This window comes from Triticum urartu, chromosome 7A (genome assembly GCF_056163025.1).
Source record: "Triticum urartu cultivar PI428250 chromosome 7A, HENAU_Tu73, whole genome shotgun sequence".
NCBI lineage: Eukaryota > Viridiplantae > Streptophyta > Magnoliopsida > Poales > Poaceae > Triticum > Triticum urartu.
Genome location: NC_141879.1, coordinates 245,105,377 through 245,131,761, shown reverse-complemented (window position 1 = coordinate 245,131,761; position 26,385 = coordinate 245,105,377). Strand labels below are relative to the sequence as shown.

The 26,385-nt window shown below is 47.1% G+C and overlaps 1 protein-coding gene and 1 long non-coding RNA gene across 2 annotated transcripts; one reads left to right on the top strand and one right to left on the bottom strand.

The window, feature by feature from the left end:
- Positions 1-1,497: 1,497 nt before the first annotated feature.
- Positions 1,498-4,671, bottom strand: LOC147959187 (uncharacterized). Its single transcript, XR_015611709.1, has 3 exons — positions 4,345-4,671; positions 3,203-3,276; positions 1,498-1,823 (listed from the first exon to the last, which is right to left on the bottom strand). It is a non-coding gene; the product is annotated as an uncharacterized LOC147959187 (long non-coding RNA).
- A 5,140-nt stretch (positions 4,672-9,811) lies between these two features.
- On the top strand, positions 9,812-11,548 carry LOC147959186 (uncharacterized). Its single transcript, XM_087532535.1, has one exon. The coding sequence runs from the start codon at positions 9,812-9,814 to the stop codon at positions 11,546-11,548; it is 1,737 nt and encodes a 578-aa protein (XP_087388661.1).
- The last annotated feature ends 14,837 nt before the right edge of the window (positions 11,549-26,385 follow it).

Sequence of the window (26,385 nt, the reverse complement as noted above, 5' to 3'; positions counted from 1 at the left end):
CCCGGTTCTAAGCTCATGCCGCACTGAAGGAGGGAGTAATCATCAGCACGTGACTGCCAAGCGTTCATAACGTTTTGGTTCTCTGGGATGGGTGCGTCACCTAGCGGTGCTTCTAGGACATAATCTTTCTTGGCAGCTATGAGGATGATCCTCAGGTTCCGGACCTAGTCCGTATAGTTGCTGCCATCATCTTTCAGCTTGGTTTTCTCTAGGAACGCGTTGAAGTTGAGGACAACGTGGGCCATTTGATCTACAAGACATATTGTAAAGATTTTAGACTAAGTTCATGATAATTAAGTTCATCTAATCAAATTATTCAATGAACTCCCACTCAAATAGACATCCCTCTAGTCATCTAAGTGAAACATGATCCGAGTCAACTAGGCCGTGTCCGATCATCACGTGAGACGGACTAGTTAACATCGGTGAACATCTTCATGTTGATCGTATCTTCTATACGACTCATGCTCGACCTTTCGGTCTTCCATGTTCCGAGGCCATGTCTGTACATGCTAGGCTCGTCAAGTCAACATAAGTGTATTGCGTGTGTAAATCTGGCTTACACCCGTTGTATTCGAACGTTAGAATCTATCACACCCGATCATCACGTGGTGCTTCGAAACAACGAACCTTCGCAACGGTGCACAGTTAGGGGGAACATTTTCTTGAAATTATTATGAGGGATCATCTTATTTAAGCTACCGTCGTTCTAAGCAAATAAGATATAAAACATGATAAACATCACATGCAATCAAATAATGACATGATATGGCCAATATCATTTGCTCCTTTTGATCTCCATCTTCGGGGCTCCATGATCATCGTTGTCACCGGCATGACACCATGATCTCCATCATTGTGTCTTCTTGGAGTTGTCTCGTCATCTATTACTTCTACTACTATGGCTAATGCTTTAGCAATAAAGTAAAGTAATTACATGACGTTTATGTTGACACGCAGGTCATAAATAAATTAAGACAACTCCTTTGGCTACTGCCGGTTGTCATACTCATCGACATGCAAGTCGTGATTCCTATTACAAGAACATGATCAATCTCATACATCACATATATCATTCATCACATCCTTTTGGCCATATCACATCACACGGCACATGCCGCAAAAACAAGTTAGACATCCTCTAATTGTTGTTGCAAGTTTTTACGTGGCTGCTATAGGTTTCTAGCAAGAACGTTTCTTACCTACGCCAAAACCACAATGTGATATGCCAATTTCAATTTACCTTTCATAAGGACCCCTTTCATCGAATCTGATCCGACTAAAGTGGGAGAGACAGACACCCGCTAGCCACCTTATGCAACTAGTGCATGTCAGTCGGTGGAACCAGTCTCACGTAAGCGTACGTGTAAGATTGGTCCGGGCCACTTCATCCCACGATGCCGCCGAATCAAGATAAGACTAGTGTGACGCCCCCGATTTGACCGTACATTAATCATACACGCGAATGTGTGCGATCAAGATCAGGGACTCACGGGAAGATATCACAACACAACTCTACAAATAAAATAAGTCATACAAGCATCATATTACAAGCCAGGGGCCTCGAGGGCTCGAATACAAGAGCTCGATCATAGACGAGTCAGCGGAAGCAACAATATCTGAGTACAGACATAAGTTAAACAAGTTTGCCTTAAGAAGGCTAGCACAAACTGGGATACAGATCGAAAGAGGCGCAGGCCTCCTGCCTGGGATCCACCTAAACTACTCCTGGTCGTCGTCAGCGGGCTGCACGTAGTAGTAGGCACCTCCCGAGTAGTAGTAGTCGTCGTCAACGGTGGCGTCTGGCTCCTGGACTCCAACGTCTGGTCGCAGCAATCGGGTAGAAGGGAAAGGGGAAAAGAGGGAGAAAGCAACCGTGAGTACTCATCCAAAGAACTCGCAAGCAAGGATCTATACTACATATGCATGGGTATATGTGTAAAGGGCCATATCAGTGGACTAAACTGCAGAATGCCAGAATAAGAGGGGGATAACTAATCCTGTCGAAGTCTACGCTTCTGGCAGCCTCCGTCTTGCAGCATGTAGAAGAGGGTAGACTGAAGTCCTCCAAGTAGCATCGCATAGCATAAACCTAACCGATGATCCTCCCCTCGTCGCCCTGTGAGAGAGCGATCACCGGTTGTATCTGGTACTTGGAAGGGTGTGTTTTATTAAGTATCCGGTTCTAGTAGTCATAAGGTCAAGGTACAACTCCAAGTCATCCTGTTACCAAAGATCACGGCTATTCGAATAGATTACCTTCCCTGCAGGGGTGCACCACATAACCCAACACACTCGATCCCATTTGGCCGGACACACTTTCCTAGGTCATGCCCGGCCTCGGAAGATCAACACGTCGCAGCCCTACCTAGGCATAACAAAGAGGTCAGCACGCCGGTCTAAATTCTATGGCGCAGGGGTCTGGGCCCATCGCCCTTTGCACACCTGCACGTTGCGAACGCGGCCGGTGAGTAGACCTAGCAACCTCCATTACAAACCCTTTGCACACTTGCACGTTGCGAACGCGGCCGGTGAGTAGACCTAGCAACCTCCATTACAAAGAAAGTTGCGTTATGCGGTCCAACCCGGCGCGCGCCGCTTAGTCGCTGACGTCACGAAGGCTTCGGCTGATACCACGATGTCGAGTGCCCATAACTGTCCCCGCGTAGATGGTTAGTGCGTATAGGCCAGTAGCCAGACTCATATCAAATACCAAGATCTCGTTAAACGTGTTATCTTGAAGACACCGCGAACGCCGACCAGGGCCAGGCCCACCTCTCTCCTGGGTGGTCTCAACCTGCCCTGTCGCTCCGCCACAAAGATCCATCCAGAGGGCCGTCGGGACAAAGGTCCTTTCAGCCCCCAATCCGTGAATCACTCGCGGGTACTCCTCGAGCCAACCCGACTTTAGTCATCACATGCATCATGTATAAAGTACAGGTATATACCCGTGATCAACTCCCGAGTGATCACGGCCCGATAGTATAGCATGGCAGACGGACAAGAATGTATGGCCACTGATGATAAACTAGCATCCTATACTAAGCATTTAGGATTGCAGGTAAGGTATCAACAGTTGTAGCAACAATGACAGGCTATGCATCAGGATAGGATTAAAGAAAAGCAGTAACATGCTACACTACTCTAATGCAAGCAGTATAAAGGAGAGTAGGAGCTATCTGGTGATCAAGGGGGGGCTTGCCTGGTTGCTCTGGCAAGAGAGAGGGGTCGTCAACACCGTAGCCGAACTAGGGGTCGCCGGCAGTCTCGGGGTGTCTACCGGAAAGAAGAGGGGGTAGAAACAATGAATACAATGCAAACAGATGCATAACGATGCATGACAAAGCAAAGCGTGATGCTAGGCGTGCCCTAACGCGGTATGAGGCGATACCGGTGAAGGGGGAAACATCCGGGAAAGAATCTTCCGGTGTTTCGCGTTTTCAGGCAAAGGAGCCGGAGGGGAAAAGTTGTGTGTTCGTTGTGGTAGGGATGCGTGGCGGACGAACGGGCTGCGTGACCGGATTTGTCTCGTCGTTCTGAACAACTTTTATGTACAAAGTTTTTCCATCCGAGCTACGGTTTGTTTTCTATAATTTTTTTAAAGATTTGAACAGTATTCTGGAATTATTTTAATTCTAAAATAAAATATAAATTGCTACGTGTACCCAGCTCTGTGTACACAGAGGATTACATGTGGGCCAGGGGACCCAGTTGACCAGTCAACATCGACTGGTCAACAGGGTGTGGGGCCCTTCTGTCATTGACTAGGTCTAGCTAATTAATTCCAGTTAATTTAATTAATTAATTAATTATTTAAATTATTATTTTTGAAACTCTTTTTTTATTTCTCTTTTTTAAAGCCAGGGCGCTGGGGCCCCACCGGGCAGTGGCAGTGGGGGGAGGTTAGCGCTAATTAACTGGGGTAATCCCCTCCAAGTCAACGGAGGGGGCCGGCTGGGCTCGCGCGGCACTAAGGCGCCGTGGGGCGGAGGCAGCGGTGGCCGGGCGTAGCCGGAACGCAAGGTTAGGGCGGCAGCAGCGGGCGGAGGAAGGAGCAGCAGCAGTTTGCAGCGGCAGTAGGCACGGCGTGCGGCGAGTGTGGCCGGGCGCCGCAGGTCGCGGCCGTGGGCGCGAGGCGGAGGTGGGCTCGATCAGGAGGGCCGCGAGGCGGAGTCGGGCAGCATGGCAGGCCGCAGTGGGCGGCTGCAGCGGGGCGACAGATGTTGTGGCGGCCGACAGGGGCGCCGGTGACGAGCGCTGGCGGCGGGGATCGGACTAGATCGGGCGCGCGGCTACGGCACACGAGGAAGAGAGGGGAGAGGTCGCGTGGGACCGGGGGCTCACAGAAAGTGTCGCGGGCGTCTCGGTGAGGCTGGAGGTGGGCGAGGTCGAGCGGATCGACCGGCGAAGTGCGGCGGCCGTGGCGGAGTGGAAGGCGATGGATCCGGCACCGTGGGGCTCTCCGGCTTGGCTTGGTCGGCGAAGAAGAAGCGATAGCCTCCGGCGGTGCTCCTGGTGCAGGCCTAGGCGATGGGGACGATGGTGGGCGCGCGGACAGCGGCGGCCATGGCTTCGAGGTGCTCGGGCACGGCAGGAAGGGCGAGGGGAGGGAGATGGGGGCGCGAGGGAGCAGAGTCTAGGGTTCGGGGGGAGGGGTCGCGGGGTCGCGGGGTTTCTTTTAACCATCAGGGGGTGCCAGGGATGGCCGGCACGTGGAGGGTGCCATGGGGATGGCCTCCACGCAGCCTCCAGTTCCTGTAGCGGGAGGTAGGGGACGCTTGGGAGGTTGGGCTCGGCCAGATTCACAGTGGCCACCAAAGCCCGATTGAAAAGTACTTACCTAGGCCCTTTTCTATTTTATTTCCTTTTTACATTTCTGCTATGTATTTTCCTACTATTTTGTATTTATTTGAGCGAGCAAACGAATTTTGTTACAGATGAAACTTGGCACATAAATACAAGGCATTGCTATGAGCTAGCATAGCAAGTTTCAATTTATTTTGAAAAGTGAAAATATTTATTTAATTGAAATTGGATCAATTAAAAGTTGTTCGACCAATTTTAAATAGGTTAAGGGCGTTTTAACAATTCAAATAATATTTGGTTTGTTCATGAAAATTTGTTAGTGAATACTTACAACCCAATGAACATTTTTAAATTTTTTTATGAAACTATAATTTGACTTGTTATTTGAATTTGTATTTGAACTTACCTTGAAGCAAGTGAGGTTTAGCAAAATTTTAATGACGATGACCTGGCATCATTAACACGGGTTTACAATAGCTTAACTATCGGGGTGTCACAACTACTAACGGCCAGTAAATTGACAATATCGACGCCCACAAGTGCTTTGTGTTCTACTCGTGCATAGAAACTACGCATAGACCTAGCTCATGATGCCACTGTTGGGGAACGTAGCGGAATTTAAAATTTTCTACGCATCACCAAGATCAATCTATGGAGTCATCTAGCAACGAGGGAGAGGGGAGTGCATCTACATACCCTTGTAGATCGCGAGCGGAAGCGTTCAAGAGAACGGGGTTGATGGAGTCGTACTCGTCGTGATCCAAATCACCGATGACCAAGGGCCGAACGGACGGCACCTCTGTGTTCAACACACGTACGGTTGGGAAGACGTCTCCTCTTTCTTGATCCAACAAGGGGGAGGAGAGTATGATGGAGATCCAGCAGCACGACAGCATGGTGGTGGAAGCAACGGCGATCTCGGCAGGGCTTCGCCAAGCTTAGCGAGAGGGAGAGGTGTCACGGGAGGGAGAGGGAGGCACCAGGGGCTAGGGTGCGGCTGCCCTCCCTCCCCCCACTATATATAGGACCCCTAGGGGGGGCGCCGGCCCTAGGAGATGGGATCTCCAAGAGGGGCGACGACCAAGGCGGGTGGCTTGCCCCCCAAGCCAAGTGGGGCGCCCCCCACCCCTAGGGTTTCCAACCCTAGGCGCAGGGGGAGGCCCGAGGGGGGCGCACCAGCCCACTAGGGGCTGGTTCCCCTCCCACTTCAGCCCATGGGGCCCTCCGGGATAGGTGGCCCCACCCGGTGGACCCCCGGGACCCTTCCGGTGGTCCCGGTACAATACCGATTAGACCCGACACTTTCCCGATGGCCGAAACTTGACTTCATATATATAAATCTTCACCTCCGGACCATTCCGGAACTCCTCGTGACGTCCGGGATCTCATCCGGGACTCCGAACAACTTTCGGGTTACCGTATACTAATATCTCAACAACCCTAGCGTCACCGAATCTTAAGTGTGTAGACCCTACGGGTTCGGGAGACACGCAGATATGACCGAGATGACTCTCCGGTCAATAACCAACAGCGGGATCTGGATACCCATGTTGGCTCCCACATGCTCCTTGATGATCTTATCGGATGAACCACGATGTCGAGGATTCAATCAATCCCGTATACAATTCCCTTTGTCAATCGGTACGTTACTTGCCCGAGACTCGATCGTCGGTATCCCAATACCTCTTTCAATCTCGTTACCGGCAAGTCACTTTACTCGTACCGTAATGCATGATCCCGTGATCAACCACTTGGTCACATTGAGCTCATTATGATGATGCATTACCGAGTGGGCCCAAGAGATACCTCTCCGTCATACGGAGTGACAAATCCCAGTCTCGATTCGTGCCAACCCAACAGACACTTTCGGAGATACCCGTAGTGCACCTTTATAGTCACCCAGTTGCGTTGTGACGTTTGGCACACCCAAAGTACTCCTACGGTATCCGGGAGTTGCACAATCGCATGGTCTAAGGAAATGATACTTGACATTCGGAAAAGCTATAGCAAACGAACTACACGATCTTTGAGCTATGCTTAGGATTGGGTCTTGTCCATCACATCATTCTCGTAATGATGTGATCCCGTTATCAATGACATCCAATGTCCGTAGTCAGGAAACCATGACTATCTTTTGATCAACGAGCTAGTCAACTAGAGGCTCACTAGGGACGTGTTGTGGTCTATGTATTCACACATGTATTACGATTTCCGGATAACACAATTATAGCATGAACAATAGACAATTATCATGAACAAGGAAATATAATAATAACCATTTTATTATTGCCTCTAGGGCATATTTCCAACAGGGTCATTCAGGACGGATTTAGCAAGGAGCTATACTTTGGACATGCTAAAAAAGATCGGGATAGATTGGAACCTGACAGGACAATTCGGATCCGTAGTACACCTGCCTTCTGATGACCTTAGGCAAGTGCTCGGCGGCGACCGCCGTCGTGGCGGCGATACAAGTAGGAGCAGTCGCACCGAAACCATCAGCACCACTCATCCGCATTCCCCCAATGTCAGCGACAGGCGAGGGAATTTGGAGGCTATGTAGGGATTTGGGGGAAATGGTGAAACTATGGAGATAAGCTAACGGTCGGGAACTACTAATGGCACTATATATATGTTGTATACGGCACACTGTTTGTACATGTCGTTTGTGTTAGGTATTACAATGTCACACACGTTTTCCACACCAAACCGTGTGAGAAGACAATGTAGGTTAGACACGGTCGCTGTTACATAACCGTATGTGATGTACTGCCCTGTGTATATAATTGAGTTACAGTGAGATACCGTGTAAACAACCGCTCCACGGATATCCGTAAAAAACAGCTGCTCTGCATATAGAGATGGCAGCGGTGGCCTAGGCAGCGACTATCGTAGAAGAGGTCAATCCTCGATCGGTGGGCGGTGGTGGCATCATAGGAGGTCAATCCTCAGTCTGCGGCAGGAGATAGGAGGGGCTCAACCATCGAGGTCGGCGGCGGCGTGATTAGAGCACATCCATCATGGTCAATGGCGGGATAGTGGAGGTTGAAGTTCAGGCGGCAACCACACTAAGCTTTGCTCCTCGACCCTGCTATCTCAGCGTGCCGCCGCATCGTGCTTGTCTGTCTGTTGGGTGGTGGTAGTCGCGCGTCTAATTAATTAAGGTATTCCTTTCATGAGTGGCTAAATTAAGGTATTCAATTCCTAAGTGTAGTGCTGTAACTAGTACTCTGCGTGTAAATTAACTGGCCATTAATTTTTGTCATTGCACGTCGGGATAACAACATGGAGCATCGTCAGTAATTATTAAAATAAAACCTTGTGATTTATGCACGCATCTTTGGGCAGCAGTTAATCCGTGTATTAAGGTTGTTGTTTTGTTTTTACTTTCCACTCGTGTGCTGCAGATGGAACGATCTCGATGGATGAAGAATCGAAAAACCGCAGATTTTATCAGTGGCGTGACAGAGTTCATGAATTTGGCTGAAAGTACAAAGAGGAGAATTGGTGATGCGGATTACATCTTGTGTCCATGTACTGATTGTGCCAATATAGAGTTACATGAAGTTGCAGATGTCCAGATGCACTTAGTCTCTAGGGGATTTATGGATGGATATACACGTTGGACCAGACACTGTGAAGAGGAGGTCATGGATGAAGATACCCAAGGCAGCGAGATGCCAAACCCTGATTAGTGTCACATGGATGTTGAATCTAACATCGGGGCAGAGGCGTCAAGCTACCAATGGAACACCGGAAAGCCAAAATGCCCACTGGAAACCAAGACATCGACACAGATGACGACGATCTTGATATGCCAGATTTTGCTGCTATGACTGCGGATTTTGAGGGCCCAGAAAAGGATATGACTGGGTACAAGGATCTGCCAACCATTGATGCGGACTCCAAGAAAGAATTTTATCCAGGTTGCAAAAAGAAATATTCCAGGTTGAGTACCACCCTAGCGCTTCTCAGATTTAAAGCAACAAACAGTCTATCAAACAAGGGCTTCACATAGATGTTAGGTCTTTTGAAAGCAATTCTTCCAGAAGATAACGTGCTCCACAGGAGCACAAATGAAGCGAAGAAAATTGTTTGTCCATTGGAACTTGAAGTACAGAAGATACAGGCTTGTGTAAATGATTGTATATTGTACCATGGTGAGTACAAAGATTTTCGTGCATGTACCACATGCAAGCATGCACAATACAAGCATAGGAAAGCAAAGGACAAGTACAAATTGGACGACGAGATCAAGACAGGAATCCTGTTCAAGGTTGTTTGGTACTTGCCTTTAATTCCAAGGTTGAGGCGTTTGGTTTTAAACCCTAGAGAGGCAAAGAGGTTGTGATGGCATCATGATGAGCGAATTGCGGATAGGTTTATGAGGCACCTGAAAGATGGGGCTCAGTGGGAATTAATCGACAAAAAGTTTGAAAAATTTGCCAAGGATCCTAGAAGTATAAGGCTCAGGGAGTGTACTGACGGGATGAATCCTTTTGGCGATATGAGCACCAATCACAACACATGGCCGGTGCTTCTGTGCATATATAACCTAGCTCCTTGGTTGTGTATGAAGAAAATATACATTATGATGTCAATGATTATCCAAGGCCCGAAGCAACCTAGAAATGACATCAACATTTACTTTCAGCTACTGGTAGAAGAATTGCTGACAGTGTGGATAGATGCGCCTGCTGTAAAATGTTATGATGCTTACAGAAAGGAGATTTTCGATCTACATGTGATGTTGGTGCACACCATTCAAGATATGACGGCATTAGGCAACACATTGGGGCAGAAAAAAAGGGGAGATGTAGGGTGTGTCACATGCATGGATAGGACAGCTAGCAGAAGACTTCCCAACTCGCGCAAAATAGTGTATTTGCGTCATCGTAGGTTCTTACAAAAAAATCACCCATACCTAAAGATGAAAGATGAATTTGATGATACGGCAGAGGCAGGTGCGGTCCCAAGACCCTATGAAGGGGAGGTGGTCCACGACATGGCTAAAAAAATTAATGGTGTGCTTGGCAAGAACCACCCTTTGACGGTGAAACTAACACCCAAGGATCAAGTGTTTAAGAAGAAATCGGTGTTCTGGAAATTACCTTACTGGGAGATTCTACGCGTACGTCACTGCATCGATATCATGCACGTAGAGAAGAACGTATGTGAAAGCATCCTTGGTACTCTGCTCAAGATTAAAGGTAAAAGAAAGGATGGTGACGGTTCACGGCTCGATATGCTTGTTGATCAATCACAACGGAAGAGTGAAGCAGAAGATGATGACAAATTCATCAAAGCTCGCCAGAGTTACAATTTCAGTACAAAAGAAGCAACACAGTTCTTCACCTATTTGTTGTCAGTTAAGACACCCTCTTCCTACTGTGCAAACATCAGAAGTCTCATGGATGTGAGCTCAGGTAAAATGAAGTTGGGACACATGAAGTCACATGATTGCCACGTAATGTTGACACAAATCCTCCCGGTGGCCATTAGGAATATGATGGACAAAGATATAAGAAACACACTCATTGACCTCAGTGATTTCATCAAGCAACTATGGCAGAAAGTTGTAAATCCTGAAGAGTTGGATCATATGCAAGATGATATTGCAAGAATATTGTCCAACCTAGAGATGTTTTTCCCACCGTCATTCTTTGATGTCATGGTCCATCTCACTGTGCACCTTGTCGACGAGATAAAGTATTGTGGTCCTATGTTTCTTCGCAATAGGTATCCCTTCAAGCGGTTCATGGGAATCCTAAAACGCTTTTATCAGAACCGAAACCATCCAGAGGCAAGCATCCTACAAGGTTATACCGCGGAGGAGGTGGTTGATTTTTGCACCGAATACATGAAACAAAGGCCTATAGGTTTGCCCCTCTCTCGCCACAAGAGAAGGCTGAAAGGTAAGCCGGTCCTTGCTGGCACGCAAATGGCTGCACCCGGAGAATTGGCAGAGAAAGCCCATTTGACGGTACTGCTTAACAACCCAGTTCTCATTGCTTATGCCGAAGAACACTTGGCAGAGATACGCCAAAGATTCTTACCAATGGTGCCTTCATCAGATGTGGAGATGAAGGAGCACACTAAGAACTACGCCGAATGGCTGAAGAATCATTTGGCACAAGGATCCAGCGATGACATTGCTACGTGGTTGGCACAAAATCCATCACCTACGGTGCTGACGTACCAATCATATGACATAAATGGATACACGTTCTACATTGAGGAACGTGATAAGAAGACCTCGTATCAGAACAGCTCTGTTCGACTAGAACGAATGACTATAAATGAAGCTGATAAAAGGGTATACTGTGGAACCATCAAAGAGATTTGGGAGCTTGACTATGTGAAAGTTAAGGTGGCATTATTCAGGTGCGCATGGATCCCTCTTGGTCAGGTAAGGATTGATGAGTACAGGAACACCTGTGTTAACAGGACAACGATGGCATATCACATGGACCCATTCATTCTTGCCAGCGATGCTACCCAGATTTTCTTTGTGGAAGACCCCTTGCATAAGAACGGCCATTTAGCGAAGCATGGGAAGAGAAGGGTACTGGGTGTCGACGATGTTGCCGATCAGGACGAGTACGATGAATTTGATGAGTTGCCAGCCAAGGGATCATGCACCCGTGCAACAGAGCAGCGTAAAATCATCAAAAACCCCAAGTTTATTCGGGGTCAACTTAATGATCCTAGTTCCCCCATGTACATGGGAATTAAGCTGTAAGACTAGTCTTTATGCCTACCCTGCAACTTAATCCGTTCAATTTAGAACTGTCGCATGTACTGAATTTGTGAGTTATGCCCGGTTTTCTGTTGATGTAAGAACCGTTAATATGTTGACCTTGATATGCTGTCAGCTCAGGCAATGAATATGAACTATTTTTTGTTATTATTATTATATCATAGAGGTAGCACACTCAATTGATCTCACTATAGTATGTGTGAACAAATATATGCAATCTAGTTTGCGAATAGGACACGGTTCATTGATGAAAGCCGTGTGCCGACCAAACCCCGCCACGCCGCCCATGATCTGAGTCATGCTTTCTGATTGGCCAGAACCCAAACCCCACGGATCGTACGTCTGCACCGTTCGATGCTCGTAGATCGAACGGCGATCGTCATCCCTTTCGACAGCACATGCAGTTCCGTTTGTAATTTTATTTTTATGCACAAAATGCACGTTAATCTCAAAAAATGGCTTAAATATAGCTAACGATACCTCAAATGCGCTAGAAAATCAAACACGTGGTATATTGGTGATTGCGTACCTTGGGGAAATTTTTATGAGGCTAAACGATGAAGTCACCGGCCACAGGAGTTTGAATTGACACGTCTCCTTTTTGAAAACCATGATCCTTCATGTGAGATGCTCCGGTTTGGAAGGAGCGGTCATCAAAACATGTGCCAAACTTTACCAATTTTTTCCACGGGGTCGTGAGAGCATGCCACATGCACACATCGATTAAAATACCAACTAGGCCTACGCCAGTGGCCGCACCTCGCGTACGAAATGTTTGAAACTTCTCCCCGCTTCTCAAACAAACGGATGAAAACTAGGCACAAATGATCTGTACAACTTTGCTAGGATGATAGTAAGGGGGTATCATAACTAGTATCATGCATGCCAACTAGGCAATTTTGATGAGCTATCATAGAATTAATTAAATGAAGAAACGGAGGGTTAAGTATCATATCATGAAACCGTATCATAATAAATGCTATGCTACTATGTGTCATGCATGACAATATAAATAAAGTACTACATATGATACTAGCTACTCTATGATACAATGCATGAGAGCAAGTACACAATAGAGTGACATAATTAAGACTAGCCAAAATGTGTAGTAACATAGAATGTTACTAGTCTATGTTACTACATCTATAGTGGCGAGTAACATATGTGTAGTAACATGCAACACTTCATTTATTAGGCTATAGATTCATCTTGCCTTTGATGTGTGATGTTACTCATACTACTTAAGACTAGCCACAATGGGTAGTAACATAGACTAGTAACTTTCCCATGTTACTAGTCTATGTTACTACCTCCACAGTGGGGAGTAACATATGTGTGTGGTAACAAACATGCAACACTTCATTTCTTAGGCTATAGACACATATTACCTTGATATATATGTATGATGTTACTCATACTAGTAGTAACTAGCTATGTTACCACTTTCATCTCTTTCTTCATTTATTGCATGCCACATATCTATTTAACCTAGATATGTGTGATGTTACTACCTATATATGTTACTCCAACTATGGGTAGTCTTAGACTACCCACAGTGGGAGTAAGGGCATCTCCAACAATTTATATGTTATCTTGTTGGTAAAATATGACATGTCATCAACCAACACCTTAACATACAACAACTCCAATGGATAGTATCTAGTTTGCCCAGTAGGACGTGAGATAATAAATAAGGTGCTCTCTCATTCTACATTGGAGCTTGTGCAAGGGGTGTTGGTTCATGTACATACAACCTTGCTATCTTCCCTCATTTATTGTATGACACATCATCAAAAATCCTATGTGGCAAAGTCTACCAACAACTATATTACAACCATTGGAGATGCCCTAACATATATAGGTAGTAACATCACACATATCTAGGTTAAATAGATGATGTGGCAAGCAATAAATGAAGAAATGGAGGAAAGTGGTAACATAGCTAGTTACTAGTAGTATGAGTAACATCAACACATATCAAGGCAAAATGAGTCTATAGCCTAATAAATGAAGTGTTGCATGTCACCACACATATGTTACTCCCCACTATAGAGGTAGTAACATAGACTAGTAACATGTGCATGTTACTAGTCTATGTTACTACCCATTGTGGTCAGTCTAACTAGCTATGTTACCGCTTTCCTCTCTTTCTTCATTTATTGCTTGCCACATCATCTATTTTATCTAGATACGTGTAATGTTACTACCTATGTTACTCCCGCTGTGGGTAGTCTAAGCAGGCTATAAGGAATATAATAATATATATGTGATTATTAGTTGGAGGAAAGAGAATAGAAGCAGGCTCTTGGTTAGTAGAGCCAGTTGCAACACGAGACCCAAGACACTTTGTGAGGATGTAAGGTGGGCCAACTATTGATAAACTAGTACGTATATAAAACTTATTATTGTACATGCCCGCTAAGAGGTTGGCTGTATATGACATGGCAACTTCTTATAGTCGACCCTTGGCAGTATTATTAGCCATGCTCTTAGTGAGGTAGCTATTATATCATAGATGACTAGCTAGCTAGTATCAGATCACTAGCCACAGTGGGAGTAACTTCAGCAGTAACATCGACTCCAACTCAGCAAACTTGCTTATGTGGCAATAAGTTAATGAGGAGAGAGATAGTTTCAATAACTTAGCTAGTTACTGTAACATCACATGTCCCAATGCAATATGAGTAGTTATGTTACTACCCACTATGAAGGTAGTAACATATATAGTCTAGGGATATGTGTATGTTACTATTGTACTCTCCATTGTGGCTATTCTCATACTACCTCCTTTCGGGTTTAACTGTGTGCCACATCATCCAAAAAGTCTAATTGGCATGCATCATACCGCTTGATACTCCCATATTACGACCAGCCTTATTAGGAATATAAACTATGATGATGTGGCAAAGAAGCAGTAACATATGTAGATACCGTAACATATATATATAATAAATGCTATACTACTTTGTGTCATGCATGGCCATAAATATGGTCAACTTTCTCTTAATACTTACATGCAATGATTTAATGCACCTTGGAATCTAGACATGTGATGGGGAACAACCAAATTGAGCCTTAGGCTGGTCATAGTGGGGAGTAACTTATACTACTGTCATGCATACGACACTAGTCTAAGTTACTACCTTCATGGTGTAAAGTAACATAGTAGTAGTATCATAGAGGACTTAATTTATTAGCTTGTAGACTCATCTTGTCTTGGGAAGCGCTATGTTACAGTAACATATTATGTTACCACTTCTCATTAACTATCTGCCACATAAGCAAAATTTTCTTGAAGTACGCTATGTTACTAGCTAACTTACTCCCACTATGACTAGCCTTATAAAATAGAAAAACTAAAATTTTGAGGTAAGCCTATAAACCGGAAAGGAGGGAGTATATATGCATGATACTATTATATGATTGGCAATACCTCTGTAATGCACGCATGCATAGTATCATAAGTTAGTATCTTAGGTTGCCTTATTAATTGCCATGCATGACACAAAGTAGTACAACATTTAATATGATACGGTATCATGATATGATACCACACCCTCTCTTTCCTCATTTAAGTGTGTGCCACATCATCCAAAAAGTAGTGATCTAAGAGCGTTTAGAATACTAAAGTAGTGATCTAAACGCTCTTATATTAGTTTACAGAGGGAGCTAGTATATGACACTCTCCACCATACTCGTGATTTCTTACCATGGAAAAAAATTGGAGGCGAAACGATGAACTCATGTTTTCATTTGAACAAAAATATGATGTTAGGTAATGTAAATGTTTTCAAAGAGCACAAGGTTCACTCACGAAAGCCGTGTGTCCACTAAACCGTGGCTGGTGCACCCCCACCCCTCTGCCATGCGCGCGATCTGAGTCGTGCTTTCAGATTGGCCAGAACCCAAACCCCACGGATCGTACGTCTGCACCGTTGGATTCTCCTTGATCGAACGGCGATCCTCATCCCTTTCGACAACACATGTACATGTTTTCAAATAGCCCCACCCAAAAAAATGTTTTCAAATAGCACACGATTCATACATGAAAGTCGTGTGCCTACCAAACCGTGGTCGATGCCCCCCACCCCCTCACTGCGCACATGATCTGAGTCGTGCATTCTGATTGGCCAGAACCCAAACCCCACGGATCGTACATCTGCACCGTTGGATGCTCCTAGATCGAACGACAATCCTCATCCCTTTTGACAGGAAATGCAATCCGGCTAGGAATTGATTTATATGCCAACATGCACGGTAAATGCCAAAAAATGTCTTACATATAGCACACGAGACCTGAAATGTGCCAGCAAATCAAATCTGTGGTAAAATTGTGATTAGTTTACGTGGGAATAATTTAGAGGCGGAACAATGAACTCACGTGTTCATTTCAAACGAAATTATTCTGTTTGTGCACACGAGCGCTTAGAGGCAACCGTTTGCATAGGCCTTTCCGCGCGCACGGCGACCGGGGATATTTTCACCATTTTCACCTAGGCTGCCAACACCCGGAGTCCCCAACACCGCCCCTACTGTCCGCCCGCATTTCACTCAACTAGTCAACCCAATCTCCTTCGCTAGCTCCCCCCTCCCACCAGATCCACAACAGAACCCTCTCCGGCGCCGCCGTGCTCGCCCCGGCCGTGTGCTCTCTCTTCGGTATCAAGCCTACCTCCACTGCCATTCCCAACACGCGGCGGCCCATGCCTCATCGTCTTTGTTTGCTCTCCAGCCACCCTCGAGCATATCGATGCAGTAACCCTCGCCTCTCCTGTGGTATGGCCGGGTCTGCATTAAGAAGCATGTTAGTTACTGCTCTCCATTGCGGTGAGGCATATTTCCTCGCAATCCCTCTTCCAATTTGTTTTGAAGGTTAGGACAGTAGGAAAGGCTCCTACTGCTTGTATATTACCTCAGCTCAGAATTGTTTGTTACATATACACATGATGGGGGGAGGGGGAGGGGGAAGCAGCTACATAGTCAAGTTACAAAGTGTAGGTATTTTCTTTAACAAGGATCCCCCTATGGGTCCCTCTATAGGCGGGATCAGTGTATAAATGCTAGAGTATCATGTACAAGTTGTTTTTTGTGGTCAGGTAGTCTATGTAAGAGGTCTTGAAAGTCATTTTTGAATCTTCTTTTCCATGAATCCATGCAGGGAAACACCTTCCTAAAGTGATTGTTGTTGCGTTCTTTCCACAAGCTCCAAGCTGCCAGAAGGAAAATCTCCATGATCATTTTCTTGTTGTGTCTTTCCTTCATTCTCTCAACAAGTTGGAGACGATGTTGGTGATCACTCCAAGCAATGTTTAGAATTCTCCAGCAAGACTAACTAAAAGTGCAGTGGAAGAAGAGATGTTCCACCGTTTCCTTAGTGTGTTGACCACTAAGCAAACAGTCCAGATTGGTCCCAATGTTGTAATGTCTCTATTTCAGCATGTTCCTTGTATTGAGACGGTCAGATAGCAACAGCCACCCGAAGACCTTTATCTTGGTCGTTGAGGGAGTCCTGGATTAGGGGGTCCTCGGACATCCGGACTATATACTTTGGCCGGACTATTGGACTATGAAGATACAAGATTGAATACTTCGTCCCGTGTCTGGGTGGGACTCTCCTTTGCGTGGAAGGCAAGCTTGGCAATTCGGATATGTAGATCTCCTCCTTTGTAACTGACTCTGCGTAACCCTAGCCCCCTCTGGTGTCTATATAAACCGGAGGGTTTAGTACGTAGGAAAAAAACAATCATAATCATAGGCTAGCTTCTAGGGTTTAGCCTATACGATCTCGTGGTAGATCAACTCTTGTAATACTCATTGTCGGTGTAAAAACCGGTGGATCTCGGGTAGGGGGTCCCGAACTGTGCATCTAAGGCAGATGGTAACAGGAGGCAGGGGACACGATGTTTACCCAGGTTCGGGCCCTCTCGATGGAGGTAATACCCTACGTCCTGCTTGATTGATCTTGATGTTATGAGTATTACAAGAGTTGATCTACCACGAGATCGTAGAGGCCAAACCCTAGAAGCTAGCCTATGGTATGATTGTTGTTGTCCTACGGACTAAACCCTCCGGTTTATATAGACACTGGAGGGGGCTAGGGTTACACAAAGACGGTTACAAGGGAGGAGATATACATATCTGTATTGCCAAGCTTGCCTTCCACGCCAAGGAAAGTCCCATACAGACACAGGACGAAGTCTTCAATCTTGTATCTTTATAGTCCAAAAGTCCGGCCAAAGGATATAGTCTGGCTGTCTGGAGACCCCCTAATCCAGGACTCCCTTAGTAGCCCCTGAACCAGGCTTCAATGACGATGAGTCCGGCGCAGATTTGTCTTCGGCATTGCAAGGCGGGTTCTTCTTCCGAATACTCCATAGAAGATTTTGAAAACAAGAATAGTGTCCCACTCTGCAAAATAAGTTCCGCATACCACCATAGAGAGAATAATATTTCCACAAATCTAATCTCCTGACATGTTTAGCAACATGACATTATGCCATGGCCCGGTCTTTATTTGAACCGCTTTTCTCAACCAACACTGCACATATTGCGAGGCGGTTTTCTTGACATGTCTTGTCAAAGCAGAGATCGTGTCCCCCTTATTACGGGATTCTCATCAATACAGATGTGGGTAACCCAATCGTGCCCATTGGCATGACTCCTCGATTTTAGGCAAGTCTCAAACGGCCACGAGGAGGACGCTTGATATTCACCCACTTTATAAAGAGGCCAAGGCTTGTCCTTTTTCCCTCTCGTGCTCAATCGAATCCTTCCCCTGCCTCGAGTTCCAACACCCAAGGCTCAGGTCAGGCGCTTCAGACCTTCAATCATGTTTGGATCCAACCTTCAAGGCCGGTGGATGCCCTCCTCTGTCACAGAGGAAGACATTAAGAACCTAAGAGAGGCCAGGTATCTGACCGCCGAAATTTCGCACAGGCTGCCTGCCCGAGGGCAGGTCATCCCCACTCCCGAACCCAACGAGAGTGTGGTATTCGTCTCTCACTTCCTCCGAGGGCTAGGTCTCGCTCTGGATCCCTTTGTCAGAGGGCTCATGTTCTATTATGGGCTGGATTTCCATGACTTGGCCCCGGATTCCCTCCTTCACATCTCGTCGTTTATCGTCGTGTGTGAGGCCTTCCTCCGCATTACCCCACACTTCGGCATGTGGCTCAAGACCTTCAATGTGAAGCCGAAGATGATCGAGGGGCGGCACGCAGAGTGCGGAGGTGCCGTAATAAGCAAAAGCGCTGATGCTCTATGGACAGAGGGTTCCTTCCCAAAGGTGTCCAGTTTATGGCAACGAGAGTGGTTTTACATCACAGCTCCCCGGAGTACCAAGTGGGTAGCCCCCCAGCCTTTCGCTCGGGCCCTCCACCACAACTGATGTCATGGATCAACAAGGGGTTGAACTGGGGGCCAGTAAATGATGTGCCGATATTGCAGAGTCGCATCCGAGATCTCCTTGAGAGAGATGTCAGCCTGGTCATGGTAATGCAAGTCATGCTAGTTCGACGAGTCCAGCCTTGCAAATGTCGACCCCTCTGTATGTGGGAATTCAACCCAGAAGGACCGCGAACTATTCATCACTTCCTCGGCATGACGCTCGAAGAGATGTACAAATTGTTCTTCGGACCCCAAATAAAGTGTCCGGACACCACCGAGGATGCGGGTCTGAGCTGTAATCGCCCGATACCCAAGTAAGTAATCCCATGGCCGAACACGCTGTCTTTTTATTTATCATAACATCATTTTGAAAAGTCGCTCTTTGACCAGGACTGGATAACAAAGGCAAAGATGATCAGGTGTTCGGCCCCCCTTCTCGAAGGCTTGGCCAATCCAGTACTAGCCAGAATGCTCGAGTCGGCGCCTTATCAGACGTCCTCAGTGGAAGATTAAGGGGGAATACAGAGGCTGAAAGCGGGCCTCACTTACTATTCGTCCAAACTGGGGGAATTAGCACCTCCGCGAGGGAGGATAACCAGGGAGAAGAATCTAACATTCCCTGTCCCCAAGGAAGGAAGAGGACCACCTCTGAAGACCCGGAAACAAAGGCTTCCAACTGGGGGAAGAAATCTTCGCCAGAGGGTCCTGCCTCAGAAGGTACTCTTGCCGCATAGTGCCCGCAAGGGGATCAGCCCTCGAACGACCTGTAAGTAAACAAAAAGGTACTTAATAGTGAAAATATCCTACCTTACTTCTGAAGACAATAACCGAAGCTTATCTCTTGTAGTTCAGATCGTAGCCCTTCTCGACAGAGTTCGTCTTCGGAGGATCTTCTTCCGGAGATGATGGAGAGCGAAACACCTCCCCCTGCCACCTCGCCTCATGAGGCGGGCGACCCTGAAGTGTCGTCGCGGAGGGTTTCTCCTAATCCGCCAAGGTCAGAGGGTAATCCTTTGGCTACTCGAAGTCCTTAGTATTCGGCTCCTAAAGAGAGCAACAGAAAGAGTCCGGAACCGTACAGTGTGCGGTCGGACGCACTGAAGGATCTTCTGGAGCAAGCGGCTGTCTCAGAAGCGCATCGTATGCTAATGGGTACGGTGATTGAAAGGATTTCATCCGCCGAAAGCGGGTTGCATGAAGCTGTTATGAGTCTGCTGACAGGCTTTGAGGTACGTGAAATAGTGTATGTTTTTGACAGTACCACACACGTTAGGTGTGCCCTATGTAGATAGTAGCCCCTAAGACTCTGGTTGCCGTCGAGAACGGCGGCAAACAAAGGATCATAGTCCCAGGTAATAGTCAGACCACCTTCATGTGTAGGTGGCTGAAGGTCCGGTGGCTAGCCGGACTGATGAGTTTGCCGAGCTAAAGCGGCAACTTGATGTGGCAGATGCTGACATCATGCTTGTCAACAAGCGGCTTGACGAGGCACATGGTATGTGATTTCTCCGGTGATCAACACATAGTAAGAGGAGCATGATACCAATATCTTTAATATGTTGTGACTGCAGATGGAGCTGCCACCGTGGAGACCCTTCGGGCGGAACTTGCCCAAGCCAAGGAACAAGCCAGGAATAGTGATGTGGCCGCTCTAAAGGCGGTCGAAGAGCTGAGGGCCGAACAGGCCGTGCATTGCCAAAGCAAGGAAAGAATAGCCAAGATGGATGTTGAGTTGAAAGATGCCGCCGACCGTTACCAGCTTCTTGAAAAAGAAAGTCGAGCGAAGGCGTCGGACCTGGAGAAGGCCATGGTAGCAGCCAAGGAAGCCCGCTCCAAAATCAGAGCGACGAAGGAGGAGCTGCGTCAAGCTGGAGATATTGCGGCTGGGAAGCCCTTTTTGTTGCAGACTAAGTCCGGAGATCCGAAGTATGCCCCTCTTGATCAACTATGCAGTTCTGTAGACACATACGTGGATTTTGCAACAAATGCTGCTGATGCGGCCAAGTACTTCAAGGATCAAAAAGATCGTGAAGTGGAAAAGCTGTTTTGGTCACAGTTCCATGCTCCAGTGCGTCTGCTGCTGTTGAATGAGCGAATGGCCGAGTGGGCCGAGCTCCATAGGTTGTCCGGACTTGCCATGAGGTCTGTTGTCGATCATCTGTGGCCGGAAGGGCCAAGGCCGAATAGTTACTTTAGTTTAGTGCAACAATTCCTTGGTGTTGTGCCGCACATCGACGCTATGAAGAGGTCGGCGTGCATAGAGGGTGCGAGGATGGCACTTGTCCGTGTCAAGACATACTGGGCAGAGATGGAGGCCACCACTATTGCAACACAGGGTTCGGTCGTGGGCCGAGTAGTTGCCGAGAACTACTTTGAAGAAGTCCTTGAAGGCACTCGTTCGATAGAGGCTCAGTGCTCGAAGAATATTATGTTCTAGTGACATGTATTCCCATTGTAAAAACAATGTTTTATTGAATTATAATGGCTGTGTTTATACTTTTGCCTGAAAGTATTATGATGCCTCCTGTGCGGTCGTTTATGTATATATGTATATAACCTGAAAGATTGCAGTCGTTGGTTTAGCCCCCACGCATATAATGCGGGGGTGTTCGCAAAAAAATGCGTGTTCACACTTGATCAAACGTCTTGGTCCATGAAGGAGGTGGTAGCGCAGCGAACGAGGCAATCGGACTATATTGCTTTAACACTTTCACTTAGCCATAGGAGTTTGATGGTGGGGCTACTATATAGCCCCTGGTACTTCCGTGCTTGTCCGAATACGGGGCGCGTACGTACATGACCGGGAAATGACCCTTCGTTAATGCGGAGGAATCCCAAAGATTCTGCTAAGTCATCGAGTGGTTGACCAGTCTCGCGCTTTATCATGACAATCAGTTTTCGGCTTTCTCTATTGAGGTGCTCATCCGGATGAACCAGGGCACAATCGCAGTAGTTCTCCTGGTGCCGCCTTAGCCGATAGAGCGGAACATAAGGTAGCAAAACACGGGAGCCGGGCAAACCCAACATTTGACCAAAGACATGATTCGGAGCTGATGCATATAAGGCCAAACTCGCGACGCCGAACACTCCCTAAGGTATTCGGTCTTTATAACATATGCCGGGCTGAACAATGCCCTTAATAATAAACCCCGAGTGTCTAGGTACGTGCAATATCCTGACATGGCCACATGCCAATAACGTCAGCATCCTTCTCGGTTGTATTGACTATCCGGAGGATGTGAACAACAAGAGACAGTAAAAAAGGTTTATGCAGGGTCTTAACTTGAAAAGAAACCTTTGAGCGGGTCCCTGCTGCACGTCTGCGCATGTGTCTCCGTTGTGCCATGTCCTCGACGGGTGTAGCATGATTGTCATCTGTAAAAGAGAAGAACTTAGGTGAAAGTTGCCGTGCCAGAAAATTGGTTATTATCAATAAACCATTAAAATTCAAGATAAGTCAAGTTGAGCCGAACTAGCCCTAATTACACGCGGGAAGCCCCTGGTACCGTCTATGAGGGTTTAACCATCAAACCAATCTCATGTATATGCAGTGATGCGCCGGACTCGTCTAACCGTGTCCGTGGTCTTGACGACCTGTCATTTATTCTGGTTGGTGAGGCCGTCTAGTGCTCGGCTGTTAAAGCCGCCGCACATTCTTCCGCGCGTAGAGAACGCTCAATATTTCCACTAACTGTGATGGTGCCACGTGGACCGGGCATCTTAAGCTTGAGAGAAGCATAATGCGATACTGCATTAAAACGAGCGAAAGCCACTCTTCCGAGTAGTGCTTGATAGCCACTTCGGAATGGGGCAATGTAGAAAGTTAAATTTTTTGCTTCGAAAGTTGTCGGAAGAACCGAATACAACCTCTAGTAATAGGGAGCCCGTGCAGCGGGCCTCTGGGCATGGTATTACTCCCTTGAAGGTAGTATTATTGCGGCTAATTTTTGTCGAGTCTATCCCCATTTTGCGGACTGTGTCCTGATATATCAGATTTAGACCACTGCCGCCGTCCATAAGGACTCGTGTGAGATGGTATCCGTTTATTATTGGGTCTAACACCAAGGCAGCCAATCCTTCATGCCGGATGTTTGCCGGGTGATCCCTGCGATCAAAAGTGATCGTGCAGGCCAACCAGGGGTTGAACTTAGGGGTGACGGGCTCTATGGCGCGTATGTCTCGGAGTGCATGTTTGCTTCTCCTCTTCGTCACATGGATCATGTTTACTGTTTTAACCTCTGGTGGGAATTTTTTCTGTCCTCCAGTGCTTTGCTGGCGAGGTTCATCCTCGTCTTCGCTTGGTGTCTCCCCCCCTTGTGTTCGGCGTTTAGCTTACTGGCCTGCTTGAAGACCCTGCATTCTCTGTGGGTGTGATTTGCAGGTTTATCGGGGGTGCCATGAATCTGACATAGTTTGTCAAGAATCTTGTTTTGGCTAGACGGTCCATCTCTGCTGCCTTTGAAAGGCTTTTTCCGCTGACCTGGTCGAGAGCCCCTGAATCCGGCGGGTGGCGGTGGCAATGCTCAGGATGTCATGGATCGCGCTAGGGCACGTCGAGAGGCCGAGTTAGCAGCACAGCATGAGGCCCGCCAACTTACTCAGGTTTGTCCAACAACGTCGGTGGAACCAAGGGTTACCTCTAGTTCTTTGGGGGTACCATGTCTCGTCCCAGCACTGCGCAATGTAAGGCTACCCAAGGATTTGAAAGGCCCGCACAAGGTGTCGAATTACACTGCCGATTTATCCCCCGAGTCATGGGTGGAAAGCTATGAGATGGCAATGGAGATGATGGATGTGGATGAGGCGGCGTGTGCCAAATACTTTACCATGATGTTGGAGGGAACAACTCGCACATGGTTGAAAAACCTGTCGCCCAACTCCATTGGGTCATGGGCCGAGTTAAGGGCCCGGTTCATCCAGAATTTTAAGGATACGTGCAAGCAGCCCATGCCAATCGTGGATTTAGATGCATGTGTCTAGGAGGAAGGAGAATCAACAACCCGCTGGGTGTGCTGGGTTTCGGAGATTTTGCATTCATCAGACCGCATCAACACTGACACAACAGTTTTAACATTGGAAGGCAATTGCCGGTTTGCACCTCTAAAGCTGAAGTTGGGACGGCTCAAACGCCATTGCAATGACATTGGAACACTTATGGCGGCTTTGATGAAGTATGCCGACTCTGATAGTACCAAGGACCCCGAGTCTGATGACGACAAGACAGGGAAGGGAAAGAAGAGCGGCAGCACCAAAGGGCAGCTGCATAACCCGGCAGGTCATGGGAACAATGGTAAACGCAAGGCGGATAATAGCTTGGACTTTGTGGCTAACACCAACACCCAGGATAACGGTCAGCGGCGTAAGGGTAAACCGCCCCAGCGGGGTGGAGGGTCAGGTCCCAATCTTGAGCGCCTGTTAAATCAACCTTGCCCAAAGCACGGGTCGAAGGAAAGGCCAGCTATGCATCTTTGGAAGGATTGCTTCATTATGCGGGAGTTCAAAAATTCAAATCTCTTTCAATACGACAATGGACCGCCCGGCGGTTCAGGAGGCGGTTTCCATGGGCTGGGTTATGGTGGTGGCAGTTCCGGTTCAAGATTCCAAGGCAACCAAACCGGACATGGCAATCAAAGCAGTCAGGGCAACCAGGGAGGTTATAACCATCAGGGGAATCAACAACAACAACAATCGGGTTATCAGAGCAATCCAAAGCAGTTGAATAGTGGGCAGTACCATGTCTTTGCCACTAGCTTATGTAAGCATGATCAGAAGCTTCATAAAAGGGTCGTGAACTCCGTTGAACCGGCGATACGTCGTTATCTGCGCTGGTCTGAACAACCCATTTTGTGGAGTCGAGAGGATCATCCACCTCGGGTTGATAATCCGGGTCATCTGGCCTTGGTGGTGGCACCTCAGGTTGGGGGGTATAAGTTCACCAAGGTGCTTATGGATGGAGGAAGCAGTATCAATATCCTTTACTATGAAACCTTCTGTCGCATGGGATTGACAGATAAGAATCTTAAACCGTTGAACACCGTTTTTCATGCTGTGGTGCCTCGTAAATCGGCATACCCAGTTGGCAAGATAGCTCTACAGGTTGCTTTTGGAGATGATCATGATTCAAGATCAGAGGTGTTGACTTTCGAAGTGGTGAAAATCAAGAGTCCATATCATGCCCTATTCGGACAGCCGGCTTATGCTAAGTTCATGGCAAGGCCTTGTTATGTTTATCTGCAGCTTAAGATGTCGGGTCATAAGGGGACCATCACAGTGCATGGGAGCCGGAAGATTGCTTTGGAATGTGAAGAGGGTGATGCGGCTTATGCTGAGTCAGTTTGTGCTACAGAGGAGCTGAAGTTTTATAAGGACAATGTTGATCCGGCAGATATGACTTCTCTGAAAAAGCCAACTACAGAGCATGATCCGGCGCTAAAATTTAAATCGGCTGAGGAGATTAAGCTGGTTGACTTTATTCCTGGCGATTCATCCAAGCAGTTCAGCATCAGCGCTAACCTGGATCCGAAATAGGAAAGCGCGCTCATCGGGTTCATCTGTGAGAACCAGGACATCTTTGCATGGAAGCCTTCTGACATGCCAGGTGTACCGAGGGAACTCGCTGAGCACACTCTTAATATAGATCCTAGGTTTAAACTGGTCAGGCAGTTTCTCCGCCGCTTCAACGAGGAGAAGTGTAAGGCTATTGGTGAGGAGGTAGCCCGGCTTTTGGCAGCAGGGTTTATTATGGAGGTCTTTCACCCTGAGTGGCTAGCTAATCCAGTGCTGGTACTTAAGAAAAATGGCACTTGGCACATGTGTGTGGATTACACAGGCTTGAACAAAGCCTGTCCAGCTGATCCCTTTGCCCCCCTCATATTGATCAAATTATTGATGCTACGGCAGGTTGTGACCGTTTGTGTTTTCTGGATGCTTATTCTGGTTATCATCCGATCAAAATGGCAGTTAAGGACCAGGAGAAGACAACTTTCATAACTCCCTTTGGAGCCTTCTGCTATGTATCTATGCCTTTTGGGCTCAAGAGTGCCCAGGCGACTTATCAGCGCTGTGTCCAGAATTGTCTTCATAAACAGATTGGGCATAATGTTCATGCTTATGTGGATGATATTGTGGTAAAATCCAGAAAAGAGGAAACATTGATAGATGACTTGAAGGAAACTTTTGATAACCTCCGGGTTTATAAGATGATGCTTAATCTGGCCAAATGTGTCTTTGGTGTACCGGCAGGCAAGCTCTTGGGTTTTATGGTGTCTAACAGGGGCATTGAAGCTAATCCGGAGAAGATCGCCGCTATCACATCTCTGGCTAAACCGGCGTGTATCAATGATGTTCAACGTTTGGCGGGCCGGATTGCGGCCTTAAGCCAGTTTATTAGTCGCCTTGGGGAGAAGGCTATCCCCTTGTATCAGATGCTAAAGAAG